We start from the raw sequence: 27,925 nt of genomic DNA, 5'->3' as shown, positions 1-27,925 counted from the left end.
GATCAGCGCCCTTGGTATTGTGGAATGGTGGAATGAATGCCTTTGTGGCTCATGAACAGAGTCTGCTATTATTCTTCTTCGTTGCATTCTTTGCTTCCAAAGGATCTTTTTACAAAATCTATTAGCATGCCATAAACTTGTATTGAATTGATTGCACTGACTACTAAGAAGGAGTTGGACACATCTAGATATTTTTTCACAATTGTAAATAAAATACGTTAAAAGATGCTTTGGAAGCATACAATGCAACCAAGCAGAGTAACAGCAGACTCGGTTTGATTGAGTCCGGCTGAAGCGGAACTATATTACAAAGATATAGCAGAAAACTATTACACAGATAATGAATGGACTCCAGGATTCCAAAGTACCAGACAACATAACAAAACTGTAAGTCGAAATATGGTGTTAACTCAACAAAAATGGCGGATTGACTTGGTCTGCATTTTATAATCTACCTGTCTACCAAAAATGAATACAATTTTCTTCTTTTCAAGAGCTATCTAACGGACTTTAACGTTTCACTGATTTTTAAGTAAAAAAGGCATAACCTCTAGCAACTATGTATGGATTGTAAAGAAAATAAACCTCTACCTGGATCTTGTATTTGTATACCTGGATACCAAATGTGAATTCAGTGCACCAATCCTTTCAGAAATTAACACAGGTGCACGTATGTAAGAACTCAAAAACATAGTGTCTACCCAATGCTTTACTTCGTTTATAATAATAAACAAGAGGGCCAAGATGGCCCTAGGTCGTTCACCTGAGAAACACACTATAACACACCATAACAGTGTAAATATGTTTGACCTAGTGATTTCATGGAAAAAAAATATTCTGACGAATTATCATTAAAATTGGAGCAAAAATCTTGAGTATAAATAAGTATTATCTTTGATTCGACCTGTGACCTAATTTTTGACTCCAGAGTACGAGACCCATATTCGAACTTGACCTAGATTTCATAAAGCCAATCATTCTGACCAAAATTCATGAAGATTAATTGAAAAATACAGCCTCTATCGCATACACAATGTTTTTCTTTGATTTGACCTAGTGACCTAGTTTTTGACCCCACATGACCCGTTTTCGCACTCGGCTTAGATGTCATCAAGGTAATCATTCTGACCAAAATTCATGAAGATTAATTGAAAAATACAGCCTCTATCGCATACACAAGGTTTTTCTTTGATTTGACCTAGTGACCTAGTTTTTGACCCCAGATGACCCATTTTCGAACTCGGCCTAGATTTCATCAAGGTTATCATTTTGACCAATTTTCATGAAGATCAGTTGAAAAATACAGTCTCTATCGCATACACAAGCTAAATGTTGACAGACAGACAGACGACAGACAGACGACGGGCGCCGGACATCGAGCGATCAGCATTGCTCAGGTGAGCTAAAAAGATATGAGGTCTCTATTTACGTTATCGATATAAGCCTTCCGAGTCTGTGACCAACAAAATAGTCAGTCATAACCATGGTATATTAGCGTTAAATGCCATTTCAGGAGATTGCAGACGATCGCATGCAGACAATGACTACGAGTGAAACAGAGGCTGGTGGTTTAATTTCAGACAATCGGAATGTCTCTGATCTCACCAAACTTACGAAACAGTTTCGTTTGCGAACGTTTCATAATGCTTTCATCTACAAAAGCTGCCTATCGTTTAACAAAATCAGTAAACACATTTTAAATATTTGCTGATGCAGGTAACATCAATGGAAGACTTAAAGTATTCGGTCAAGAATTTTATCAGAATAAGTATTAATAACGCAAAACGTTTAGTGATGTTATATGTATGTTAAGAACGGACAAAATCATTTCAGTAAACATTTAACGCAATACGGAAAATATGGTGTCTAAAAACTGTATCAATAGAAAAAAAACAACATTGTTTCAATTTTAAATTGTATACTGTTATTTATTACGAGTGTTATTTTACAAGTGGATTTTATAAATCAATAGTAATGTTAGAAGCATATTTCGGGTATTAACTTATAGATAAAAAGATTTTTGATATCCTTTTATCTCATCGTACAGATAATCACTTAGCTTACCGAATTCTCGTGCCAGATATCTGCAAATTGTAAGACTCTGTGAGAGCTGTTTTCCATCAACTTCCAGTACAGGCAAGACTTTTTGTGGCATTTCTGAAAGATAAACAGTTCTGATTAAAGTAGTTCAATAATAAGATATCCGAGGAACGCAGTTTTTTTTTCTCAATATATTACTTAATACTTTTTTAAAAAAAAAATATGTTGGGAATATATGAAACAACCAAGCGGAATAAAAGCAGACTCGGTTTTATTGATTGTAATGAAAATTTAATGTTCAACACCATTCACGTCATCTGAAATCAGATGGCATACATAAACTTGACTGAACTCAGTGAACTCAGTGATACCAAAGGACAATAAATGACAAGAAATGATGATAATGCGGAGGACAACTGAATGACAAACTGTTAAGGGGACTGTTATAGAATAGTTTGTAACATTGCACTCCTTTCTTGTGTTGTTTCTGTCATCTGCAACTTTCTTCTTGATTTAGTAAAAACGCATAAATATATTTTACTATAATTCAACACTTTTTACAAGTACTTTAAGGAATTAAGAACATATATTATATATATTACTTTGTACTTTGTACTTTTCACTTTTTCTGTTTAACAACGTTTTAATGTACATGAGCAATTTGATGAAGATTTGTAATCAAATAAGAAACCAATACAGTTACATGATCAAATGTTATGTATAAAAATGTTTCACTCGGTAAAATTAAATTTACGCGATGATTTACAACCACAAACAATTATTAACTACACTGAGCTGTTGAATGTTATTGCAATTGTAACAACCAAACTAATTTCACGGCTTGTAAATTTTGAAAGAACATACAAAAACTGTATTACGTTTTTAATGATTACAAACATTTACTCACTGCTCTGTATAATTAGAAAATATATAAAGATGACACTTAAAAAAATGAGAGACAAATTTCCGGCTACATACATACATGTCTGAAGGCCTTCTTTAATATGAATAGCAAATGAATGTTGTAAAATAAACTCAATGGCAACAACTGGTAAATAGCTTTTAATTAAATCTAAGGAGTTGCTGCGTTATCAGCAAGAGCTCAAACCGCTCAGCGGAAAAGACTCCTTCTTGTGGTGTCCATCATGTTTCCTAAAAATTCACTGTATAACTAGGTTTTCCAGAGTATTTCAAATCAACTAAATACATTTTAATTTGAATACTGTATCTGTTATATTTTACGAAGGAAACATATTTTGTTGCATTTCTTTTTATTTTGTTTTCATTTTATACAATGTTACAATTTAATAATTAAATTGTTATTTGGTGATAATTGATGGATTTATGTAACTCATGATGAAACCATTAACATTTTCTAGTCAATATGAATTCCGATTTTTTTTTATGTTTTAGTGCTTAGAATAATACTTTTATGTCAATACTCATTCAACCCATTTAAATGACTATGATAATAATGGGTAATATTTTTGTTTTATGCCATTTTCGTAATAATTATTATTTATACATTCCTTTGTCAGAACATTTTGTTCTATCTATATATTATATTACCCTCATTATAAGAGGCGTAACCACATACTATCTATGTAGCTTATACATGTTTTATGCTTGAAAAAAAAACTGTATATTGTTTATTTTGACCTTGACATTAGTTTATATGTTCATGTTATGGATGAGGAACTGTAAAGTTCAAATCCTAAAATAAAATATATGTTCTGTTCTGTCCTATAAAAGGACCACTATGGAAATAAAAGATTATTATAATCCCCTTTTTGTGTTAATATAATTATAATAATTTGGTCAGAATAGACCAAACAAGAAATACCAGAACCGGTGACACTATAAATGATTTAAAAAGTTAATGTTTATAAGACGGACGACGTGAAATGATATTCGCATGTTTTTCCTTTTTGTAATTAACTTTCTAATTAAACGATAACGTTTAATAGTATTATTCACGCGTACAAAAGATATATAAAAACACAAACAAAGGCCAAAGAATGGATAACTTGTAAGTTGATAAAATATTGTCAACACGATATTTGCAAAATGATATTATAACTTCTCAAATTTGAAATACTCTCCGAATTTTCAGTATCGCTCAATATTTAGAAGACAGTCCGTAATTTATTTCTTAAATTCTGGATACAAACTTTTTACCATGTCCACTAAATATATGTAACCTCTTTTTTAACAATGATGTAAAGTTATGTTTCAGGGAGTCTGAGTTCTTGTAACCTGACTATCCCTCGTATATGTGACATTAGCTATAAAAGTGGTCAAAGTACTTTTTAAAACAATCATTTGAGTACGCCCATCTTTTGTATTTAAATATGTAGTATTTAAATATGAAGTCATTGAGCGGATTGAGTTAAGATTAATACCAACTACCTTTTTGTCACAAGACCTGCACTCAGGCACAGTATATCAAATATAAACTGCCAATGATGCGAAAGCAGTAACGTTCGAAACATTAATCTATGTGCATTAGTTTATGTGAGAAGAAAAACATGCAGCAAAAACAATAAAATGCTGTTGTTTTGGTAAACAAATAATATTTTTTAGACACATTAGACATAGATAATAAAATAACTGAAAGCGTTCATGGAAAAATGCACTCAGATACCTAACAGAAGCTATAGGTAACATGGCATTCAGTCTAAAATTAACAAATGTAAGGCATACAGCTGGCATTATTCTGCCATAAATCTCGATATATCAGGCCATCTGTTAAACTGTTGATGCTTAGAGAGTTTTTGTTCACATACCAGTGTCAGTAAAGAGAGAAGCTTGTCTTGCTGAGACAGGAGATGTTTGTGATATAGTTATAAGCTACGTGTCGGTTCATTTAAAGCTCTGACAGGTTGTGCGATAAACTCAGGTGTTTAGGTACGGTAAGGCACCACAACGCAATGCAACACGATCAGTTTTCATAAAATGAATTGCTTCTGATCAAATTTTACTGAAATCTTTTAGATATTTTAACGTAGGACATATTATTATCTGGTGCCAAACATTAGATAATTAAGATTTATTTTTGGTTCCTATATTTATTTATACCTCTGTGGTATATATCATACTTTTATTTTCTCTAGTCTGGCCGAGTGCTTTTTGAGAATGAATCAAGTCAGACAAAATCTAAAGAGAATCCTGTGCAATAACTTGGCAGTAACGCACAGATGTCCATTATTTAAACACACGTTGTCGTTCAATAGCGGCTTTGGATTGGTTAGGAAATTCATAAGAGTCAATGAGACATAAGCTGACTGGATAAAGAGATGTGTTTAAAAACATACAATGTGTGCCATAATCAAGCAGAACAATGTTTTCTGTGAATACTGAAATATTTTACAAGTATCTGGCTGACAACATGACTTTTTTTCTGTCTCTTCAGAATAATAGGTGTCAGTTGGTATTTTTGCCTCTAAATGCCATTCAACAATTGGGATAGGTGTGTTTGACGAAAAAATGTGAAGAAAAAATAGATCGGATAAGCCTATATAAAATTACTGTTGTCCTGTGATATGCTACCTTAATAAAAGAATCACATTTTCATTTTCGGTATGTAACATGGTCGTTTCTCATAATGGAAGCCTATGAAAAATCAGTAGCAATGCCTTACCTATTTCCATTTTTTTGTTAACTGCAAATGTGTTATTATAAACTTCCTACATTATTTCATGAATTTTTAATAGTATATCTGTGTCTCAAATGACCACTTGGTAAAAGGTAAAAAAAACCCTAAAAATCAATGCACAACCATTTACAAATTAAGTATAGGAGACACAATAGATATTACTAAAAACGTCTCACTAAAAACAAGTTTTATCATAGAAAATGTTAAGTATTCGTAGAACATATATGCACAAAGAACAATCAGGCGCTCCAAAATCCAAACTTTGAAAATAAAAGCTGTGAAGCATTTATTACTATACTGTAGATGGTAAATAATGGTATTGAAATAGAAACGGTCTACCTTAGGAGTGACTAAAAAGGAAATTATAATGTTTATATCCCACAGTGGCAAAGATCTTATGGAGTTATAATCATGAAGAGCCGAGATACTACTGCAGGATGATATACAGTCCTTCGTGTTACACAATATACAATAGAATTACATATCTGTATATGCTAAATATTAGAATATTCCTTATAAAGTACAGCCTAAAAATGATCACGGCTATTACCAACTTAGTAAATAGTATATTCAAACAAACTTTCAGCATACCTAAAAAGGTTTTTGTGGTTAATTTAGCTTTTACATAATTAAAAAGTACACGTGTACACCTGTGTACATTGTCCATGTCACTAAATCTCACACTGATATCTTTAACTTTAATTCTAAGAGGTTGGTTAAGTAGAACATGCGATTAATACATGAACTGCTGATTTTCAAATAGAACATAGCCAGCTTTATATACCTTACAGCTGTACTACTCTACGTCAAAATCTAGCCAATGCTGATGCGATAAGATTCGGGTTTTTAAAATTGTGTTTAACATAATTCGTACTCCTCTGCGACAAAGCTCGGCCCAGTCACACTCATTATGCAACTTTTTTTCCGACCAAGAACAAACAAATCCATTTTGCTTTTCTAAACATAAACATCCCCCACCCCACCGCCCCCACCAAAAAAAAAAAACAAAAAAAAAAAAAAACACCTAAAATACCTAAAATTCGGACAAAGACAAAAACAAAAAATGGGATACTAACTTTGATAATATAATGATTTTCATATCTATATACTTGCGAAATTTGACTTGCTGGCTCAAAAATAACAAAAAATTATACAAAATTTTGGTGGCAAACAAATGTATAATTTATGTTTACATGTGATTAAGAAACATTCTCAAACAGATGTAACTCGTTAAGTTTAAAGATTGCAATTATACACGTCATTAACGTCAGATAAACGCCTGTCGAAACTTTTAATCGGTCGGTTTACCGCACTAAAAGTGAAATAAATATTTCACATATGGGAAAGTCAACTGTTCTAAATTTGATACTATCTCTAAAAAGTCAGTGTATCCTTGAGATCCAGTAAACTTTTAGAGAGAGAAGTTACAACTTTTCTAGTCCGAATCAGTTAAAAAAAAACTAAAATGTCACTGCTGATTTGTGAGACATGATAACAGAGATTTGGATATATATGCAAATGTTGAACCAGTACGAATGTGTAGTACAATACGGGATAAAGCAGCATCGAAAGAAATCTTATTGGGTTAGTGGACTTGTTGCGAAATGTGCGGGCTCGCTTAATTGGTCTGGTGGTTTCGTTTATACTCATCAGGGCAAGTTATAAAATATTTTATTATTTGCCCTGATGAGTATAAACGAAACCGGTAGGCAAATATAATGTTACTCATGTAATGTTGTTTACTTTTTCTTTATAATATACTTGATCCGGTACAGACTTTTACATTTTTATGTGTGTGTGTGTGTGTGTGTGTGTGTGTGTGTGTGTGTGTTTGTGTGTGTGTTATCCATTCCAATAAAGTTATTCATTCTAATTTGAATCTTTGCTTGATTAATTTTCTGTAAACCAAATGCCTTAAAAGCGAAATATCAAATCGTTTTTGTTTTTTCAAATTAAACTAACAATAAGGCCAGACTTACAAGAGATAACTCGTTCAGTGTACTCGTATACATAGAACTATTTGAAAGTTTTAAAACACATTTGTAGTGTAAGGAAATGTTTATGTCCCATTACGCTTAAATGGAGTACTGTACCTAAACATCCGAGTGTATCTCACAGTCTGTCAGTGACTTTAAATGAACCGGCACATAGCTTACAGCTACACAGATAGCATCTCCTATCTAAGCGCGTTAATCTATACAGTTTTTACTCTGGTACGTAAGTCAACACAAATCATTTTTAAAGTGCAAAACTCTGACAGATGGCCTGATATAAAATGATTAACGGTGGACTTATGCAATGTGTTTGCATTGCGATTGTTAATTTTAGATGGAATTGCGTTTTTTTTTTTCGAGAATCAGTGAGGCATCAGAGTGTATTTCCATCAATATTTTCCTTCTCATCTGGTTAATGTCTAAAATATTTTTTTATTTGCAAATCAATGGTCTTTTTGTGCTATTTGCTTGATTTACCTTCATCGAGCATCTTTGTCATACTGCTTGATGATTTATTTTACTGCTTTCAAGTCATTGGGGGTTAGCTTTTAATACTGGTGCGCAAGTGCATTCCTATAAAACAAGTTCAGATGTCATCGGCATTGATCTTTACTCAACTCACCTCAGTCCAACTGGTTTCTGAATTAATGGATTCTAAATATGTATACACTGGTCCCGATTAGCTTTTTTTCTTTCGTTAGCGTTTCGTGTCTTACTGTGTCACTCCACCCATCTTACTGTCAGTGGTATTTGAACATTTTTTAAAGTAGAAAAAAAAATGTAAAGTGCCAGATACAATGTATACTAGTATCAATAATGATGGTGAAACTGTGATATATTTCTTAAGTGTGTTTCGTTTTTACCGAGAATCCATTAGGTATCGGAGTGCATTTCCATCAATATATTAGGGGTTTTTTTTGCCAGTTAATGCCTAAAAATATTTTTGTTTCTACAATCAATGAGCTGAGGAACTTTTTTGTGTCATTTGCAGGTTATACATCTACCAAGAATCATTCTCATACAGCTTCATGATTATTTTACTATTCAAGTCACTAGGGATACTTGTAACCAAGTGCATTACAGTAAAATGATAAAAACAGGATGTCGTTTACATTGGTCTTTACTCACATCTACTCCCATTTTGAAGAAATAGATCCTGAAGTTAAAACTGGTCTCGTTTATGTTTAATTCATTTAAAAAAAATAGCATGTATATAAGTAATCATAAATGAAAGAAAACTGGTTATGAAAATAATTATTTCAGCTAAAAAGGAAAAAAAACACAAATCATAACACAATTAGACTCCCAATTTTGTCGTAGAAAAAAGAACAACACATTAAACATATAAACGTATGAGATGTCCTCACTTCACATTTTGTAGATTTATTGATGGTTGTTGAATATTTGTAACTGACGTTGATTAAAGCAAAATAAACTATTTACGTCATACTCTCGCCGTGATGTCCACACCTCTTACCCTTCATCGGTCATTTGTCGCATTAAACAAAAATAATTATGTGTCGAAGACAAACAAACGTCTCCTACTATTCAGACAGCAACACGTTTAGTTGTCAGATCCAGTCTGATTTGTTTATAACTTTGAAATTCGTGTTCGAAAACTGTATGTGACTTCAAAAGATTTAAACTGTATCGATCAAAGTACACGATATTTGAAAAAATAAAAATAATTAGGACGTAACGTATACATGCGTGGCCTCATATAACGTGTGGAAACACGAGGACATACTTAAAACGCATATATCATATTATCCAATATCTTCATTTCGACAGAAACTGAGGTCCATTCTAAAACAGCCGTAATTTGAATTGATTTGAAGACATCAAAATTGTTTTCTGCTTTAACAAAAATGTAGGTGTAAAGATATATAAAATAGAAACATATTCTGATTTTTGCAAAAAGCCTAAAACATGTGATTTTAAGCTGCAGTGCTCTTTGATATAAAATAAGACATTACACTTTAACGAAATTAATACGTGTTATTTGCATCTAGAGATAAATTTTGTATAAAACTGCCAACCCGAGTAATAAACGTTTCATTTTTTTTTAGGAATGTTGACTTTTTATTTATGAAAAAATCGAGAAAATCGTACACTAACTATTCTTATCATCTCAATTTCTTTGCATATTCAACTTTGCTATTTATAGTTAATCGCGTAGCAACTACTTAGTTTTGTTGTACACGAGGGGTGTTCTGAAAGTTATGACAATACCCTGACCACACTTTTTATGCAAGGAATATTAATTTCAACCTTTAAAATAACATCAAGTGCAGTTATGCATTTGCATGTTGTACAAATTAAAAGAGATACAGTCATGGAACAGTCGAATGCATTGCCCTTTATTGCACAGAATACTGTAGTGAATAAATCAACGTGATATGTGGCTTGAAAACAATTGTTTACATATATTACAAAGTCAATGAAATTTAATACAAAATTTCAGACTTTTGTTGATTTTTTTTAAATATTATCAGGGTTTCAAAAGTTAATCTTTTTTTTTTATGACGTCATTTTATACATAACACGACATCTTTAAAGAAAGATTTTATTATTTCAGTGATAAACGACAACATAAACACGAAACAACTTAAAATAATTATTAATTCTTTTTCAGCCAAAATTGTATTTTAAGATTCTACTTAAGAGTTTTGCAAACTTTCAAATTAAAGTGCCACCACTGAATTATGTCCAATCAAAATAGTTTGTTTTATCTGAGATTTAAGTGAATGCTGACAATTATACTATGCACCCAAAGTATGTACTCAATTAGTTCTGCCTTGTAATTTTAGATGCAATTAATATATCACTCTTGAAACAAATGTGTTAAAATCAAATATAAACTGTTTAGTCAGGTGTATAGAACTACCGCGATAAAATATTAGAAACGGCCAAATCAAAAGTATTAATTTTATATATATTTGTGTTATCTGAATATTGCAGGAGACCATTGACAAAATCCAGCGATATGCAATTATGCGAACAGCAAGGAATTTTTACCAGGAGGTGTGTATTTTGGTATACCACACAGTTTTAATGTGGGACATTGTGGTAATCATGCTTATATTGTTTGTATTTTTCTCATGGTGCGCTCGCATGAATTTGCTGAAGTATAACAAGAATATTATTTAAATCAATTTAATTTTTAAGATGTATAATTGTTACGACACTTGCCTATAAACGCCGATAACATTGGCCAGTTTTCAAAAATTGCTAGAGCATTTTATTGATGAATCATCGCTGCGTCAAGTTGCTTACATGTTTGCTAAATATGAAGATTACACATTAAGCACATAAGCAATATGAGTTGTTTGAAACATTCTTCAGCTTCATTCGACGACTTGTCGGATTGCTCCAGTATCAAATTCGTGTTTGTCAAGAATTACGAATCAATGTGTATCTAATTACATAATATATCTGCATAGAATATCAAGTACATTTGGAATAAGATTAATCAGTGCAGCATGTATTTGATAAAACTACATATTTGATTAAATGAACTTGCCGGTGCACATGCAACATAGGAATGATTTTAAGTGAATGTTCTTTTATTTTTTTTCATCTTATGCATGCAGTTTTATATATTATGTTCTAGAAATGGCAATTAACGTTATTCAAAAACGTTACTGTATCGCCGTTCAAAATCATTACCACAACATTTGCGTATTCTGTTAATATGGCAGTTCATGGCACAGGATAATTCCAGTATTCAATTTGATATATGTCGCTTTTCTAAAATAGCCTAATCAACAAGCGGAAATCGTTATGTTGCGTGTTTGAAACATAAACGAGACAATGCAGTCGAAAATTCAGTAAAATCTTTATATACACTACCATTAAATAATACTTACATTGATACGATTGATCGAAATTACTTTAGTTGTTGCTTCTGACATATTAAAAGTATTACACTAGCTTATGGTAAACGCTATTAAAGTTCGACAACTGTATATCATGGCGAAGATGTCTGAAATCTTTACGTTGAATTCTTTGGTTTTCAGCCACATTTTATATAACTTTAAAGCATTTATGATTTTTATCAAATAAAGCCTTATATTTCGGTACTGAACGAGGAACTTTCTATTAGGAAATTATTTTGAACTTCATTGATTCCGGTAAAGTACTATTTTCTTTATTGTCTTTTATACGTTATTAACATACGTTGGCCTATCGGGCAAAGTATATGAATAGCTATCATATTATCAGTGAAAATTACAGAAATTGAACGAATGAGTGTCATGTTTCAATATTACTAAACATAAAATTTGAAATATTCTTTTTTAATGCCGTTAGTATTTGTATTAATTTAAAAGTTGACCGCAGTTTGTATGATTAGCATGTGAATGTTTTACATTAAAATCGGTATAAATAAATATTGTATATTACAAAATTTCATGCGTTATGTAGATAATATGTTAATAAAATTGAAATTTTTGGTTGTGTATGTTAATTTTTATCCTAAAGAATGACAAGATTATTCATACGATAATCTTTTTTTACATGGTGGACTGAAGCACCAAATCGACGAAATTTTTGCTTAAGGAAAACGATTATTGTAACACTTCTAAAAAGTTCATTATGAAATTTCAAAGACTGCAATTAGATTTTACCTTTATTTTTTTCAAAAGTAATTCCGATGTGAAACGTTACTTTTTGGTGCTTAGATTTATGACGTCATTTGTAAATTGACCACGACATCTTAATTTTAAAAGAATGACCAATATAAAATAGTTCCCAGATGTTTCTTCACGTAAACATGACAGAATTTAAAGCATTAATTGATTAAGCGTTTCGATTGCTATGGAAATCACAGCACAATAAAATTGTTTATTTTATTTTTAAGTGAATTTAAAACTTAAGGAGATTTAATACATTTTTAAATAAAACACGTCGTGTCATGCGACATGAATTAGACATACACAAAAGTTGATACACTTTTTCCTTTAACTTTAAAGGCGTCAGTGTGAATGTAAATAGACTTTACAGTAAGTTGTATTAATATTTGTAATGCATTGTTAAATTTATATTAAAGGAATAGATTCATATCGAATATTTTTGAAACAAATTAGTTACAAAATATAATATATACTGTTGTATATTAAGTTTGCAAAATGTTTTCTACCATGACAAAAAATATTTGTGCAAAGCCTATTCTTTCAGTAAATGTAAGTATACTTTGTGCTTAAAACAAATGTACGCATTCACGTTGACACGCGTTAACACTCTTGCGCAAGAATCCAAGCGATACGAATTGTATAAACGGCTTTTTTAGTTTTTTTTTTTTGTATACACACTTTCTATTGACTAGTTCCGTTCAACGTTTAAGTGTATATCAGCCATGAAAAATATGTCTTTGCGACGTGCCATTCATCTCGATCTTAGGGATCCTGCTGTCCTGACGGTTTCCAATTCTAACAGGTATAAAAGCAAAGCATATTTGTAATCAATGGCGTATGCAGCTGATCTATATGCTAGGCACGCACTATTATTTTCAAGTGCGCGATATAAAAACTGCACCGAATAAACTTTCGACCCAGATGGTGCACCATATGTTGCCTTATAGCCGCATTTTTTACTCTGATGAAACTCTAATAACTGCTGTGCAAAGGATGCTAGCATGTTATGCTAATATTTGAAGATTCTATCATTTCATCTAAAGCCAATATAAAGACAAATATTGATGTTTTGTTTGATAGCATTGGCTTTGTCAAGACTTTCATAATCCGACTTGACTTATGTCGGATAAATAAGGCTCCAGTATCAAAGTTATGTAGATATTGTCAAAGAAACGAATCAATTGCATCTAATTAACATCTAATATATCTGCACTAAGAAGAAATATCAAGTATATTAATGGAATAAGATAAACAGGGCAGCCATTGGTATTTGATAAATATTTCATTATTTTGTTATTAAATAGAATCTATATGTACCCCGTAGGAGAGTCCGATATCATAGGTAACTGCATTTTAAGTTTAAAGTTTCGTTTTATTTTATTTTCATGTTAATGCATGGCCAGTTTATTATTAAATGATTTCAAGAAATGGCCCAATTAAGGTCATTCAAACACGTACATTACTGTAGCGCCGCCGTAAAAACTGCAATTGACAACACGAGGACATTTAATCGCGAGTTCCTGGTATAGTATGGCCTAGTCCTATGTTTTGGTCACAGGAGATAATTCCTGAGGCTATTCAAATTTTGTATAATTATGTCCCTTTTCTTCTCAAAACGTACGGTCCCAGATAATGAGAGCCGAGAAAGATCGGTTGGAATGTATAAGAGTAAGGTTTGAAACCAATTAAAAAAGATGATCTAGCTGATGGCCAGATAAGAAAGTGTCGTATCTTAATCAAGTATTAAATGCTTTACATAATACACTACCACTTCAAAATACGGTTGAACGGTTGAAATTCAACGATTTGTAATTGGAATATTTACTATAATACGGTTCGTTGCTTTCCTGTATGCATATAATAATTTCAGCCACTTGAAGGTACTTTTAGTGCGGTAAACCCCGTGATTAAAGTTCTGACAAGCGTTAAACTGGCGTTAATGACCTGTGTGATTGCAATCTTTAAAGTTGATGAGTTTCTTTGGTTTGTGAAACCAGCTTACCACTTCTAAATATAACTTTAAGCATCTTTATGAAGTATTTTTATTCAATACACCCATTTTATTTAGCGTACTAACGAGGAAGCTTTACCTATATCTGGAAAGGAAATGTATTTGCCCTGCTACCATTTCATTTCGGTTAAAAAGTACATATTTTTCGTTTATTTTTTTTCTGTTTATACTGTCTACTCGTAAACATTTACGTTCTGGCTATCAGGCCAATACGATTTTTGAATTTTATCGTATTCATAATATCAATGTTGAAAGAATTAACTGTAAAATTTTGGAACGAATTGCCCGTTCGTACATAGGTTTTCAAACGAAATAATGATTACTAAACATGTTTTGTTAAAATCACTATTGTATAAGAATATTTCATTTTTTTAAGATGCGGTTAAGTAATATCTCAGAAATATTATTCGTGTAGAAAGCTGCCTGATAAAACGCGCATTACATAGCGATACTGAGATCTGCAATGTGAGATGGTTTTTATATGTATAAATCCGGTCACAATAAAAATAAGTTGTAAAATATTACGGGAATAATTTAATTGCGTAAATTGATAAATATGTTAATAATATATTGCAAATGTTGTGTTGTGTACATGTTAACATTTTTATTCTTCTAAATGAAGGAAAGAAATACTACATTACATTTGGACCAATACATCTTGATTTCAATTTGATCTTCTTGGACTGAATGAACCTGATAGTTCGATGCAAATTTTTTCATAAAGGGCAAAACGATTATTTTAACGACTTCTAAAAGTTACATATATATATTCAAGAAGACTGAATTATTTTTGCCCTTTTTAACCCTATTGATGGTTTATGGTTTTGAACCCAAGGGGCTAATTGTCCGATGTGAAATTCATTTCCGCGCCGCCGTGCTCTGAGTTCATGATGTCCATTTGTCAAAGGTTGCTCGGTACGAATCATTTTAAATTTATGCTTATAAAATGAAATGACCAGATATAAAAATGATGCACTCAGATGTTTCTGTTCACCGATTACACATGACAGAATTTTAAGCGGCTGTTTTAATGGGTGATTAATAGGGCGTTCTGGTGCGATTGACCTTCCAATGGACACTCGCAAAGCGAGCTAACAGGAAATAAAATCTGGTTTTAATTTTTTCATCCGTTTAAGGATGAATTTACAATAGATGATGACAGAGAATTAATATCATTTATCGTAAATGATAATACCGGTCGTTGATCATAGAAGAAGAGAGACAACACACGCGAAAGACGAGTCACGATTTTTTCCTTTAACTTTAATAGCGCGGTCAGTGGGAATGTAAACTAAGGACGTTTACAGTAAATGTTTCTGTTATTACAATATTTGCTCATTACATTTCGACTTAACATTTTTCCAAGCACATCTCAGCTATTGTGAATAGAATTCAATGCGAATATTAGTTGACATTGTAAACAAAAATTAAGTTACCACTTTGTGAACGGTTAATACCCGCTATCCTGTACTCCAGCTTTTAAAGCTTCTGGTAGGACTAAAAATGTTGTTTTAACAATGAAAAAAAAAATGATTAGTGCCAAATGATATTCTTTACGGTAAAAATGTAAGATTTCTTTGAGCCATAAGTAGCAAATGTATGGCTATTTTATGAAGACACCCGCCCGCTTCAACACTCTCTGGTCACAATCTGCAAGCCGCATACGTATATGTTAAGGGTTTTTTTTTGTATAAATCAACTTTCTATTGATTCTGCGTTTCCGCGATTCAAGGTTAAGTGATATATGAGCCGCGCCATGGGAAAACCAACATAGTGTCTTTGCGACCAGCATGGATCCAGACCAGCCTGCGCATCTGCGCAGTCTGGTAGGGATCCATGCTGTTCGCTAACGGGTTCTCCAATTCTAATAGGCTATAAAAGCGAACAGCATGGATTCTGACCAGACTGCGCGGATACGCAGGCTGGTCTGGATCCATGCTGGTCGCAAACCCACTATGTTGGTTTTCTCATGGCACGGCTCAATTATAAGGTATTGTATTATTGTAGTCCTTGCAGTACAAGCATTTCACGCTCCAGATGTTGCACTCCTGGGAGCCGAGCCGTCAAATCCAATTACATCTTGAATTATATTATGTTTGTAGTAAAACCAGCACGTGCAAAAGCTACTACAGTAGTGATATTTATTTTGTCCCCGTTGACCTATGTCATATTTTCTATAAAGCATCGAAAAATCCATTTTTATGTCCCTTTTATTGCTTAACAACAAATTAATATTCTTTCTTTATAGCAGAGATGGGGGGTTCTCTTCTCTTAAAACACAGTTTTATTAAGACTGTAATGCTATTGGGTTTGTAAATAGTAAAGTAATTAATTATTTTATTGACGAAATGCAACTTTAATTGAATTCGTTTGGAGTAATTAAGTACATTTTCAGTATATTTCAACTTATTTTACTTATTTTAAAATTGGATGATTGTTCTCAAAGAAAGCGGGTGTCACAGGAGGGAAAAAAACGACCCCTAGTGTTTGCGCCATTATTTTTTTCCTCTCTTTTCTCCGATACTGACATTATTTTCTTTAAAGGACGACAAAGTAAGTTTAAAATAAGAAACATTTTAAAAAAGATTCTAAAACACTTCTTTTATTTCTCGTTTGCCTAAGATATTGTTGAATTGTGGAAAAAGGTGAACATGCACGATAGAGTTACTTAAAATATATGGAAAATGAAAATATAATTGCATGTACTATAAAAGTATTTGAATATCTATGATGGAGGAAGACCCCAGGTGCCCCTCCGTGCATTAATTTATCTCGAGCGGGCACCTGGGTAGAACCACCGACCTTCCGTAAGCCAGCTGGATGGCTTCCTCACATGAAGAATTCAACGCCCCGAGTAAGGCTCGAACCCTCATCGGTGAGTGACAAGTGGTTTCAAGTCAGTGACCTTAACCACTCGGCCACGGAGGCTCCATAAAATACATTGTATCTTCCGTATATAAAGCTCTGCATTTTCTAACAAATTAAACTGAAATGAAGTTTAAAATATGCCTAATTAATAAAAATGGTCAGTGCGTGATACGATACAGAAATTTAAAAAAAAATGTTAAATATTTTATAATTAAGAGAATGGCTTGTTTCAAATTGTATTGTTCTTATAGTTTTGAACGTTATATATCACAATAAAATGAATTATTCAGAGATTTATTATATCTCTTTATTTAAACATTACTGATAGATGATCAATTTTGTTTAATTTCACAGGTGTTTTTTCATTACACGTTCGTTCATATGTAATACTATTGAAATATTAATTTCATTTAAGGAATAATAAAGATTTAACTGTTTAATCCCCGGTAGTTGATGATCTATTCGGATGGTCATAGTACCGGTTGAAATTGAAATTGCAAAAATAATGTATGTTTGAAAGACACCAGTTTCACAATTTAGAAAGATAACGTTTCACTGGAGCAAATAAACACGGTAATTTAATTATTTTAGAATTACGTTAGCAGCCAAATTACAGATGTCATGTTCCGTAGAATTAAAAAAAAGATAAAATTTACAAGTTTAAATCATGCGGAGTTGGCGATTTTATAATACGTCTCCCTAAAGTTATGCAGCATTACAAAAAGGTACTTGTCTGATATTGGTGATTTATGTAAAACAAATGTCACATAAAATCATTCTGAAATACAATTTCACAATGTCTATAAATTTAAGGAGAATCCTTCCGTTTATAATTAGGATTTACCACCTAAAACTGAAATTGATGTAAATTTCGATATTTAAATATACGTTTACTAGACATTTATGCGAGCTCCTCTAAAGCGACATAAATCGTGTATCAACTTATAAAGTTCACCCAACACCACCACAAAATTCCGCCTTAAAGTTGAAAGATATCCTACCGAGTTTTTGGACTAATATTAAACCGCTGTAGGAATTATTGATAAATTTTCTCACCATTAAGTAAACTTTAGCGAATTTTATCGTCCTCTATTCTCCTATGTCCCAAGGCTATGCTGACTTTATTTAATTAAACGGAGAGTTTTACGGTTGCTTGAAAACATCTTTGGAGTTATCAAAATGATTTTGTACCTTAAAGAGATACTGTCCATAAAACGGCAATAACTTTTTGCAAGTAACTGATTTTAGACGAGTGCAAAGGAAAACGCCACGGCGACAGTAGATTTGAACGCAACGTAAAACATAACGTTATCGACACAATACTATCGACATTAAATGCAGAATCCGACACAGGTCAATCATATTTCTACTGCAGAAAATAGAAAATATCAAAATCAAATAACTCTTGCAACTATTTGCTATGTAATCAGTTTACATGTTTGATATTGAAGTCAAATTATAGTCATAGGTACTAATAGTCCCCCTGCCACCAGTGGTATTTGAAAGGCTCTTTTGAATCTTAACAACATATTTGATCTCATATCTTCCGTATTACCTCAAAATCAAATCACTTGTTTCAGACTTATGTATTTACCATATTAAATAAGCCGAAAATCTTCCACAATAATATGGACCTTTTAAGGATGTTTATATATCTAGGCATTAAACGCTAGAATAAATTTAACGAATGCCAAAATGCTTCAAAAATGTGGAATTATTAAGGAATCTGCTAATTTTTCTTGATATTAGACACGTCCGTAGTTAATAAATGCAGCTGCTTTTTCTTTGCATATAATTTGTATTTTCCCTGCATAGTGAGGATGATAAATAAATCTAATTAGACACGTGCTAATGTTGTATCAATTTCGTGTTTTGTGTAATAAAAAAAATTGGAGGTTTCGTTAGCAAAACATCAGGATTTATTTATTCACACGGTGTGTCAAATTTCGTATTTTAGTTAAAAGGAATAACTGGTAAGTAAACAAGAAAAAAATTTATTAACAGTGAAATAGAAGTTAAATTTCGTTTCAGAATATATGAATGATGCAAATAATGTAGTGCAAAAATTAGGAAAGTCAACGTATATCATGAAAAAGATAGCATTGGCATCTCTGTAACTTTAGCAGCTAATTATTTTTTAAGAATATCCTTTAAAGGGATATGCCGTCAGATTAACATTAACATTTCACAAAAAAAAATAAACAGATAGCAGTTGATATTAGATATTGAAAATTACAAGTACAGTATTGTTTATGTTGCCTTCATAGCAACATTTTCTTCTACATGTATTTTACATCGAATTTCACGCTTTTGAGTTTTCTAAACATATTTTGTTGATGAAAAACGTGTTTCTATAATAGTTCCTAACATGCGCAGAATCACTTTATGCAGTTACCTACTAACGAAAGCATTTTCTAAATTTAAAAAAAAATGGCATTAATTGTGAGGCTTGCAACGTCAAAAATCCTACTTTAAGCATGTTAACATTTTAATTGTTTACATTCCTTAGATATATTAGAAATCACTATCACTATTTACACTCTGCTCTTGAACCTCACTTGTACTCATTCTCTCTCTATTTGCATATACACACTGGCTCTCTTTATTTGTATATACTCACTGGCTCTCTTTATTGCATATACTCACTGGCTTTCAAAGAGTTGTACCACTTCTCCTCGCTATCTACACGGTCGTCGGTGAAATCCACTTTCGCTGCATGAAACAACAACCTCGGTATTTCTCCACGTCCACGCACGTCAAAATAAATCAACCTGTACTTAGTACTACTACTCTCTTTAACACTTCCATTCATTTTGCTTCCTGTTTAAGTTGAACTTTAAAGTCCAGGTAACTCTATCAAGTTTTTGCACTTTGCTAGCTTTTAACGCTATTTTTTCGTACAGTCTGGCCGGCTGCAAATGTTTTTATAACTGGTAAATACCACTAAAACGTAGATTTCTTCTTGTCCTAAATTTCTTACTGTTTATTTTAAGATAAAAATTAGATATAAATATTACAGTTTTTCTCTCGTCTGATAAAGTAATTGTATATCTAACTCCAATTTTCATAAGGTCTGATCTCGTTTCAGATTTTATCAGATAAACAGTTTGAAAATAAAATTGGAATACTTCTTCAAAGTTTCTGAGATATTTTTTTTTTCTTAATTTGTTAGCAAATACAGAATACTTTACAAGAATTACCTTATCACCATTTCACAAATTATCACCTTTTAACTTTTTCATTAAATAAATAAATAAATTTGAAAATCCGCAATCGTGAACTTCTATCATTTTAAGTTTGCGTCTGCGCAAAAACGTATTTTAATCATTCTTCGAAAGAGGCTTGAAATAGTACTGAAATTTACATGAAAATCCGCTTTTATTTAACTCCTTCAGATTCTTCCAATTTTAAAAATAGCAACCAATCCAGGTCCTAAACCTCCGTCCGTGAAAAGGAAAAGAAACTTTGCAATGAAACAGTGAACTCGCGTTGAGTGCAAACATCAGGTTGAGAGGTTACTACGTGAAAGTTCGACATTATAAATGTAGCATAAAATAATTCGCACCGACAGCAAGCTGTATCGTATCTGATACTTTAAAAATTAAACAGATCGTCTCAAAGAGACATTGCTCTTAAGAAAAACTACCGGTAATTGGTCTTAACCTTACACTCGGTTTAAATTTAAATTTCGGTCCATTCATTTAGGAATATTTTTTTTTTCATATTTATGATAAAAGGAGCATAATGTGCTTTTTGTGATAGATCTTAATTAGTCGCGGTTATGTTGCTTAGAAGACAACATAATTATCAATAAAATAAGCATAATATTTCCCAACCCAAACAAATAATTAAACCCACCTGTTAGAATAAACGAAGATCAAAAACTTAAGGCATTTTATAAGATCAAAACTTCTTTGTTATTATGTACCTCGACGGTATGACCATTGTATAGACCTTTCTTGTTCATTGTACCAACAGTGTTATTATAATCGGAGCTATTTGTAAGCAAGTGAAAAGTATTCTCGCAAAGCAGTGTTTTAAGAATTAGAAAAAAATAGCTGATAGGAAAAACGTCGTCAGTTTAAAAAACGAAATATGCCTGAAAGTAAATTCTTAGTGATGAAAGTAATATCTTTATACCTAACCGACTGAAATATAAATACCCCTGCACACAGAGAGAAAAATATATATTTTGATTCTTATATATAATCATAAAAAGACACATTCATTCGTTTGAAACACTATAGTTCAAATACCACTATTTTGCGGCGGAAGTCTATTTTATTCCATTTGAAAAGTTCTTGTTCATATGCAGCAATATTATGATGGAAGTACATTTTATATCAGCTTTTATAGTCATTAACTGCTAAATCTGTCACTTTATAAAGAATAGTAAAAAGGAGCTTTTATCAATTAAACTTAAATAAAAGAAAATATTTTCGTATGAAACTACTATTTTTCTTCGTTATTTTGTCTGTGCATCAACTTGTACTGCGCGACTGACGCGGTATAATTAAACATTCTACATATTAAATTCAATGTATGTTTTTATAAGTGAATATGCCTGATCATATGCACTTACAAAAAGTACTTTCTCAGTCGAGAACATGAATATAGTAACGTGGATTGTGAGATAAGTTAATACATTTAAACCTTAGCCTGCTAAATTTCTAAAATGGACTGGTCCTTCATTCAATTAAGGCAGTACCATTTATTATTCGAAGGGGTGTTCACTGAAAACTTTTTGACTGAATAGCGAACAGTGCAGATCTTGGTCTGCACTGTTCGCAAAGGCAAGAATCACTTGCCGCTATCAGGCTAAAGGTTAATCTTAATTCAAGATGATGCTGATACTTATTATTTTGTAGTTGCTACAAAGTACTTGTGTTAAATAATGTTGTTGAAATTCACTGGCTACATGTGTTATTTCTTCAGGTTGAGCTATCTTAAATCTCTCAAATCCCAGCATGTAAAATTTGGCTAAAAAGAAACAGCACGGCTATATGTACTTAACCGACTGGATAAACATTAATTAACCAAAACGATTTGAAGTGTCTTGCTGTCAAAAAGGTGCAAGCCGACGTCGTATTCAGTCAGTTTATTACAGAAAAAAAGCAGGTGAAATGATGGCTAAATACCTCATGGTCGATCAACCCTGTTCACTTGAGTTGAAATGGTACACTAGTATCTTTTACCTACGGGGAAAAATCCATTTCAAAGATAATTAAGAAAGAATTAATTACACACACAAACGCATAAATTTTCTCAACGTTTATTTTGTTCCCCAACATTTTTTTTGGCAAGAATAATTTTAAAGCGAGGACAACCGTACGCTGTTATACTTTCTGTCCAATTGCCTAACTAATGTTTTGTAAATGTTTCATGAATTTCTGAAATAAAATTTGTTTGAACTAAGAATAATTTTATCTGATGTATATTTTTTTTGTTTACCGCAGATATATATATTCGATTATCTTTAAAAAATGTTTGGTATGCTATAACGAAAACTGTCTACTTGATTTAACGCCAATCACGTGCACGCGCGAAAGCACGAGTATATAAATAATTAGGACACGCTCATTTCTGAAACTACACAATCACACGTATCAGATATAGAGGACATTTGTTTGTTATAGTGTAAGATTGAAATATCTTTCACGAGTGAACACCAGATACAATATTTCCACGAGTGGGAAAATATAAATGATGTTCATGAGTGAAAGATATTTTGATCTTAAATGTGAAACAAACACATTTTCTTTTCTTTTTTCATGTTTTGACTAATTTTACATAATTATGTATCTAGTTTCTTACCAGTGAAAACTCAGTATATTTGAAAATTTCTTTCAGTTGTCACTGGGAACTTGACATACATAACAACAGCGAATTGGTGTATCTTTTGCGATAGAGTTACTTTTGCACTACACCGAACTTCTTCTAAACCACTCTGAAGCACTATTTTACTCTTTTCTTTGCACACATCACGAACATTTCTTAAAAGTTTTAAAAACCTAGTGACACCATTTGCGCAAAGCTGTGTACAGTAACATTATTTAAAAGGCCAATTTATTGAAATGTTATTGTGAAAAAAATACGACCTTCTTTCGGCCTTAAATGTAAACTGATAAATTATCTAGTTAAGATAGTGTGCCGAAATTGAATATAGCGTGCTATTACCAAGCTACAAGTCCGTCCGATTACATCATTTAGTATAGAGCACAGTACTTCTACTATCGGAATTCCTGGTTCAAATCCCATGCTAGGCGGGTCTTTTCCTTGACAAAGGATAATGTGACTAATTTAATTCGTCCTTCACCTCTGTGGCAAAACTGTTACTTACTTCTAGATAACAGGTTAGCATTGATAGGAGTTAAGACACGCTGGTTCGATTCTTTGACTGCCGTATGTAACCAAATACAGATGAAAAACTAAACAAATCCACAAAGTCACCGAATAACATATGTGTAAATGCTATAAGTTTTGCAGGGTCTATTAGTTATAATTATTTCCTGAAACCGGTCATATGGGAAACGTGCACTGACCTTTTTATTTCTGTGCTAAAACATCACAAAAACCTCCAAGCTTAATGTTAATATTGACGTACAATATTTCACTCTTATTATACCATATGACAGAACAATATACCTCTCGCCGGCAGGAGGTTTTATGGGAACGTTTTGGCGACGATTTGTATATTGTTTTAATGGCTACTTTCATTTTTATAAGCGACACATTTCTATCCCGATACGTTCTTATATTTTCGTTTTTGCGGTTGACCATATTTGTTATTAATGTCATATTTACCATAAATTACAAAACAGACAAGGTGAAACGATTTAATATCAATGGCAAACAAAACAACGATTTGGTGAATTTTACTGATTACAAAAATATGCACATCATAATTAAAACTGCCATTTTTGTCTAAATCGCAGTAAAAAGTAACGCAAAAACATGAGAATAAACATAAATGTCATGATATATCTTAAAACTTTTCAAAGATTTCTGTCTCAAAATATGAGGTTTTTTTTTCTTCTTAACAAATATAATATAATAGATCTACGTTTCCTTGTCTCGCATTCAAAATGTAGCAAATGAATGTTTACATTGGTTCTAGGTTGCGTAAACGTTCTAGTGCCAATGTACATGTGTATGCACTAAAAACGTGTACTATTACAAGTAGATATCTGACAAATCCTTTAAAGATATCACCCATTCTTTAATAACGATTGTTTACCTTAAATACTGGTTCAGTAAGTGTACGATAAAACATATGTAGAATTACAAAATGCACTGCGGAAGATATAACTCTATCCGCATTCCTTTTCGGTGTTTTGTGTCATAATAATTACTTATCATTAACTAGATCTGTTAATTTCATGTTAAAAGCACCACATCAAACGTATCGGGTTTAAAACCGAAAGTGCAGTTTTACAAAAAAAGTTGGAAACATTTCATTTGAAACTGCAGCCTTTTTGATACGTTTTAATTTGCTCTGGCCATCGCTTATCGGGTATGAGTAGAAAAAGTGAACCTGTCCAAAGATAAAACTGAAAATGTACCGACTGAATGTAAACATCTGGATCCAGATACAAAAATACCCAGTGAACCGCGAGAGAATATTCTGAAAATATGCTTTGGTAGCGCTATTGTTAGGGAATAACTATTGGTATTTTTTGGCAAACAATTTATAAACAATTTGAACGATTTACTTATCTAAGAACTGGATGCCCCCCTTGTCGGTAATTATTAGGAGCAAATGATATAAACAATTACGTGAAAATGCCATAAATAATACGCTTCCAATCGGCTTGTTTATGTTCCTACAAATGCTTTTCGTTTTCTTTGTGGGTCACCTTAGTGTATAAACCTACACCCGTATAGGAGTTCAATAAATCGAGTGTACTTTGGCTCCTCCTCTTTGGGTTTAAGCCAGGCCAGGCAGCAAGCTGTAGCCTTTTAATCGCCAAAAATGTTTTAGGTACAAAGTTTAATCAGTTATATACTAATAGCTACAAATTTGAAATAAAATACTATAACAAAATCGTTCAAATATCTTTGTAAATGTTGGTTTGTCTACAGACTGCATTCTTTGAATTTTTCGGCATGAATGTAATGATAATCGAAAAAAAAATGCTGCTCTAGAACTTTATAATGATATTTTAATAGTAATTACGATAGCAACGAAATTAACTTAAATTGCATATTTTTGTTGGATTTAACTTCACACCAATAAAACTATAGATCATATGGCGACTTTCCAGGATTTGACGGGGTAGGTAGAACCCAGGGGCCCATCAAAGAATTATTTCTGGTACGGGCGGGCACCTAGGTAGAACTACTGACCTTCCGTAGGGCACAGGGAATAACTGTACACTACAAGCTAGGTTTCAAACACACAGCTGTGAGAGACAAGCGACCTTAACCAAAGAAATATCATCCCCATACAATTATTAACGATCTTGTGGAATTGATTTTATAAATTGAATTCTATTTTGATGAAGTTAAACTTTTAACATTATAGGGTTTATCGTAATGGACACAAATGACATTATACCTCTGTTCAGCTAGTAATAACTTTATAAAACACCGTCGAAAAAAAATCTGTGGATTTTCACCAAAACTTTTAAATGCAGGTGTTTATCAGCAGGTTAGATTTCAGCTGATAAAGGCAAAGATAAATATACATTTGTATTTGAACTGTAAGCAAACTTCAAAACTGTAGGCGTCAAAATTTTCAGATGAAGAAAACGAAACTTTTTTCTATTTTTGTTTTATTTTCTTAAGTGCATACTAACATTGATTTTGTTTAAATAAAAGAATATTGAAATATTTATACGATACATGTAGAAGAGTGTTCAGAAGTCACTTTCATAAATGCTAGTTTATGGACATTCAAAACGACAGGAATGATAAAATTATACGAATGTTAAATGACTATAAAGCGAAATTGTATATTACATATATGATATTAACCAGCCTCGATGAAATTTTAATGTTCGACAGGTCATCAACCCAAACAAAAAGCATAAATTATTTACAAAAACGAGCTGGTGTAGTATTACCTGCATTGTAATAGATACTTTATCACCTGGTATAGTAAAAACTACTATATTTAAAATATGCAAATTCATTGTCAAAGAAGTTTTAAATCGTCGTTTACTTAAACTTTATTACCCTTATAAGTTACCTGAGGTCGCTTTAATCGAATGGAGCGCAGGGGAGTACAAAAATCGCGAACTGAAAAGTAGGTATTGCACTATCATAAGAACATTGCAGCTGACAGCTAATGAAACCATCTTAAACCTTTCATATCAGATAAACTCGGCTAAATCAGCTTTGGCATATTGGTATCAACTATGTATATTGTCTTACAGAACTGTATTTTCCCATATTTTTTACATAACCTCATAGCACTTGGTTTCTTAAAGCCGATCACATTTGATAATGGTCACCTTTTTCAGATATGACCTTGATGGGGTCAACTGCAATATCGTATCATGTATGTGTTAATAGAATTTTATAGATACATAATAAAAACGTAATATAAAGTTAAAATGATTGCATAAGTTAAAAGTAGCTCTGAGTGCTTTGACGTACTTTAAAATGTGATTAAGTATACGCAAAATAATTTTAGCATGCATTGCTAAACATCAAACAAGATTTACTAAGATATAGCCCAAAAAGTGAGTAAACTTTCCACTTACTTGATTTAAGTTCAATCCATTCGTTGCAATGTCCATTTGATTCAATTCTTAATCGCTTGTCCTCAAACTTGATTCCAGTATAGGTCAGCAAAAGTCTAGGGATCTCGGCTCTACCCCGAATATCAAAGTAGATCAGTTTGTACTTCGGCATGGTGGCTTTATAACCCAAATAAAACAAAAAATAAATCCCACAATTAATTTCAGATGCAGAAGAAATATTTCACCGTTTTCAGACCTTGTAAGCCTATTCGTCCAACTGTTATGTTAATAATATAATGAATTCACTGATTGTAAATACAGGCTAGTCTCATGAAGAAGATTTGAATAAAATGAAATACTATATCTTCTGTCCCATATTTATAAAATAGCGCTACAATACTAAATTTTCGTATCGGAAAAAACCTATGTACCGCGCTACGAATAATGCGTGACTTGTCGTCAGAAGATTGTGTTATAACTCTGTGTGAAGGGTGGATAAAATGCAGTGTTTCGTGTCATTTTAAAATAGCATCCTCTCAAATTTAGGAAGAAATAAATATAAAATGAATAAATCATACAACTATATGAGCAAATTATCTTTCGCTGTAAAAAGAAATACGAGTTATTATTTAAGGAACAGAAAATGTTAGTTTATGCAGAGAAACCATAGTGGTATGTTTAGGACCCACACTTATTTATTTAAGATTGAATTATCTAAGATACTTTGCACCCGAAAGAAGATATTGCGAGATTAAGATGCCGTGCGCCCGAAGTAAGATGTTGTGCGCCGGAGATAAGCTGTTGTGCGTTCGAAATAAGCCGTTGTGCGCTCGAAATAAGATGCCGTACGCTCGAGATAATATGTCGTGCACCGAGATAATATGTCGTGCGCCGATATTATGTCGAGCGCTCGAAAAAAAAAACGTCTTTCAACATGAAGATTATAACGGTCCAAGATCGATCACCTGAGTTTTACAGCTCGCATACTAGCGACCATGCTTTTTTATACATCAAAAAGTGTGATGTTCATAGCACAT

General features: G+C 32.2%; 1 protein-coding gene across 2 annotated transcripts in view; it reads right to left on the bottom strand.

The window, feature by feature from the left end:
* LOC123529620 (probable glutathione S-transferase 9) overlaps positions 1–27,349 on the bottom strand; it is a 33,376-nt gene extending 6,027 nt beyond the window's left edge. The window contains exons 1-2 of one of the 2 annotated variants that reach the window (XM_045310017.2): positions 26,910–27,349; positions 2,065–2,157 (exon numbers count right to left, since the gene is read on the bottom strand). In XM_045310017.2, coding sequence (XP_045165952.2) covers positions 2,065–2,157; positions 26,910–27,060 — 244 coding nt within the window. In that variant the 5' untranslated portion in view covers positions 27,061–27,349. Of the gene's footprint in view, positions 1–2,064; positions 2,158–19,848; positions 20,676–26,909 lie in introns of those variants that run through there. The other variant, XM_045310016.2, reaches the window with a different exon arrangement.
* Positions 27,350–27,925: the final 576 nt, after the last annotated feature.

This window comes from Mercenaria mercenaria, chromosome 13 (assembly GCF_021730395.1).
Source record: "Mercenaria mercenaria strain notata chromosome 13, MADL_Memer_1, whole genome shotgun sequence".
NCBI lineage: Eukaryota > Metazoa > Mollusca > Bivalvia > Venerida > Veneridae > Mercenaria > Mercenaria mercenaria.
The sequence above is the reverse complement of the archived record's forward strand: the minus strand, read 5'-3'. Positions and strand labels throughout refer to the sequence as shown.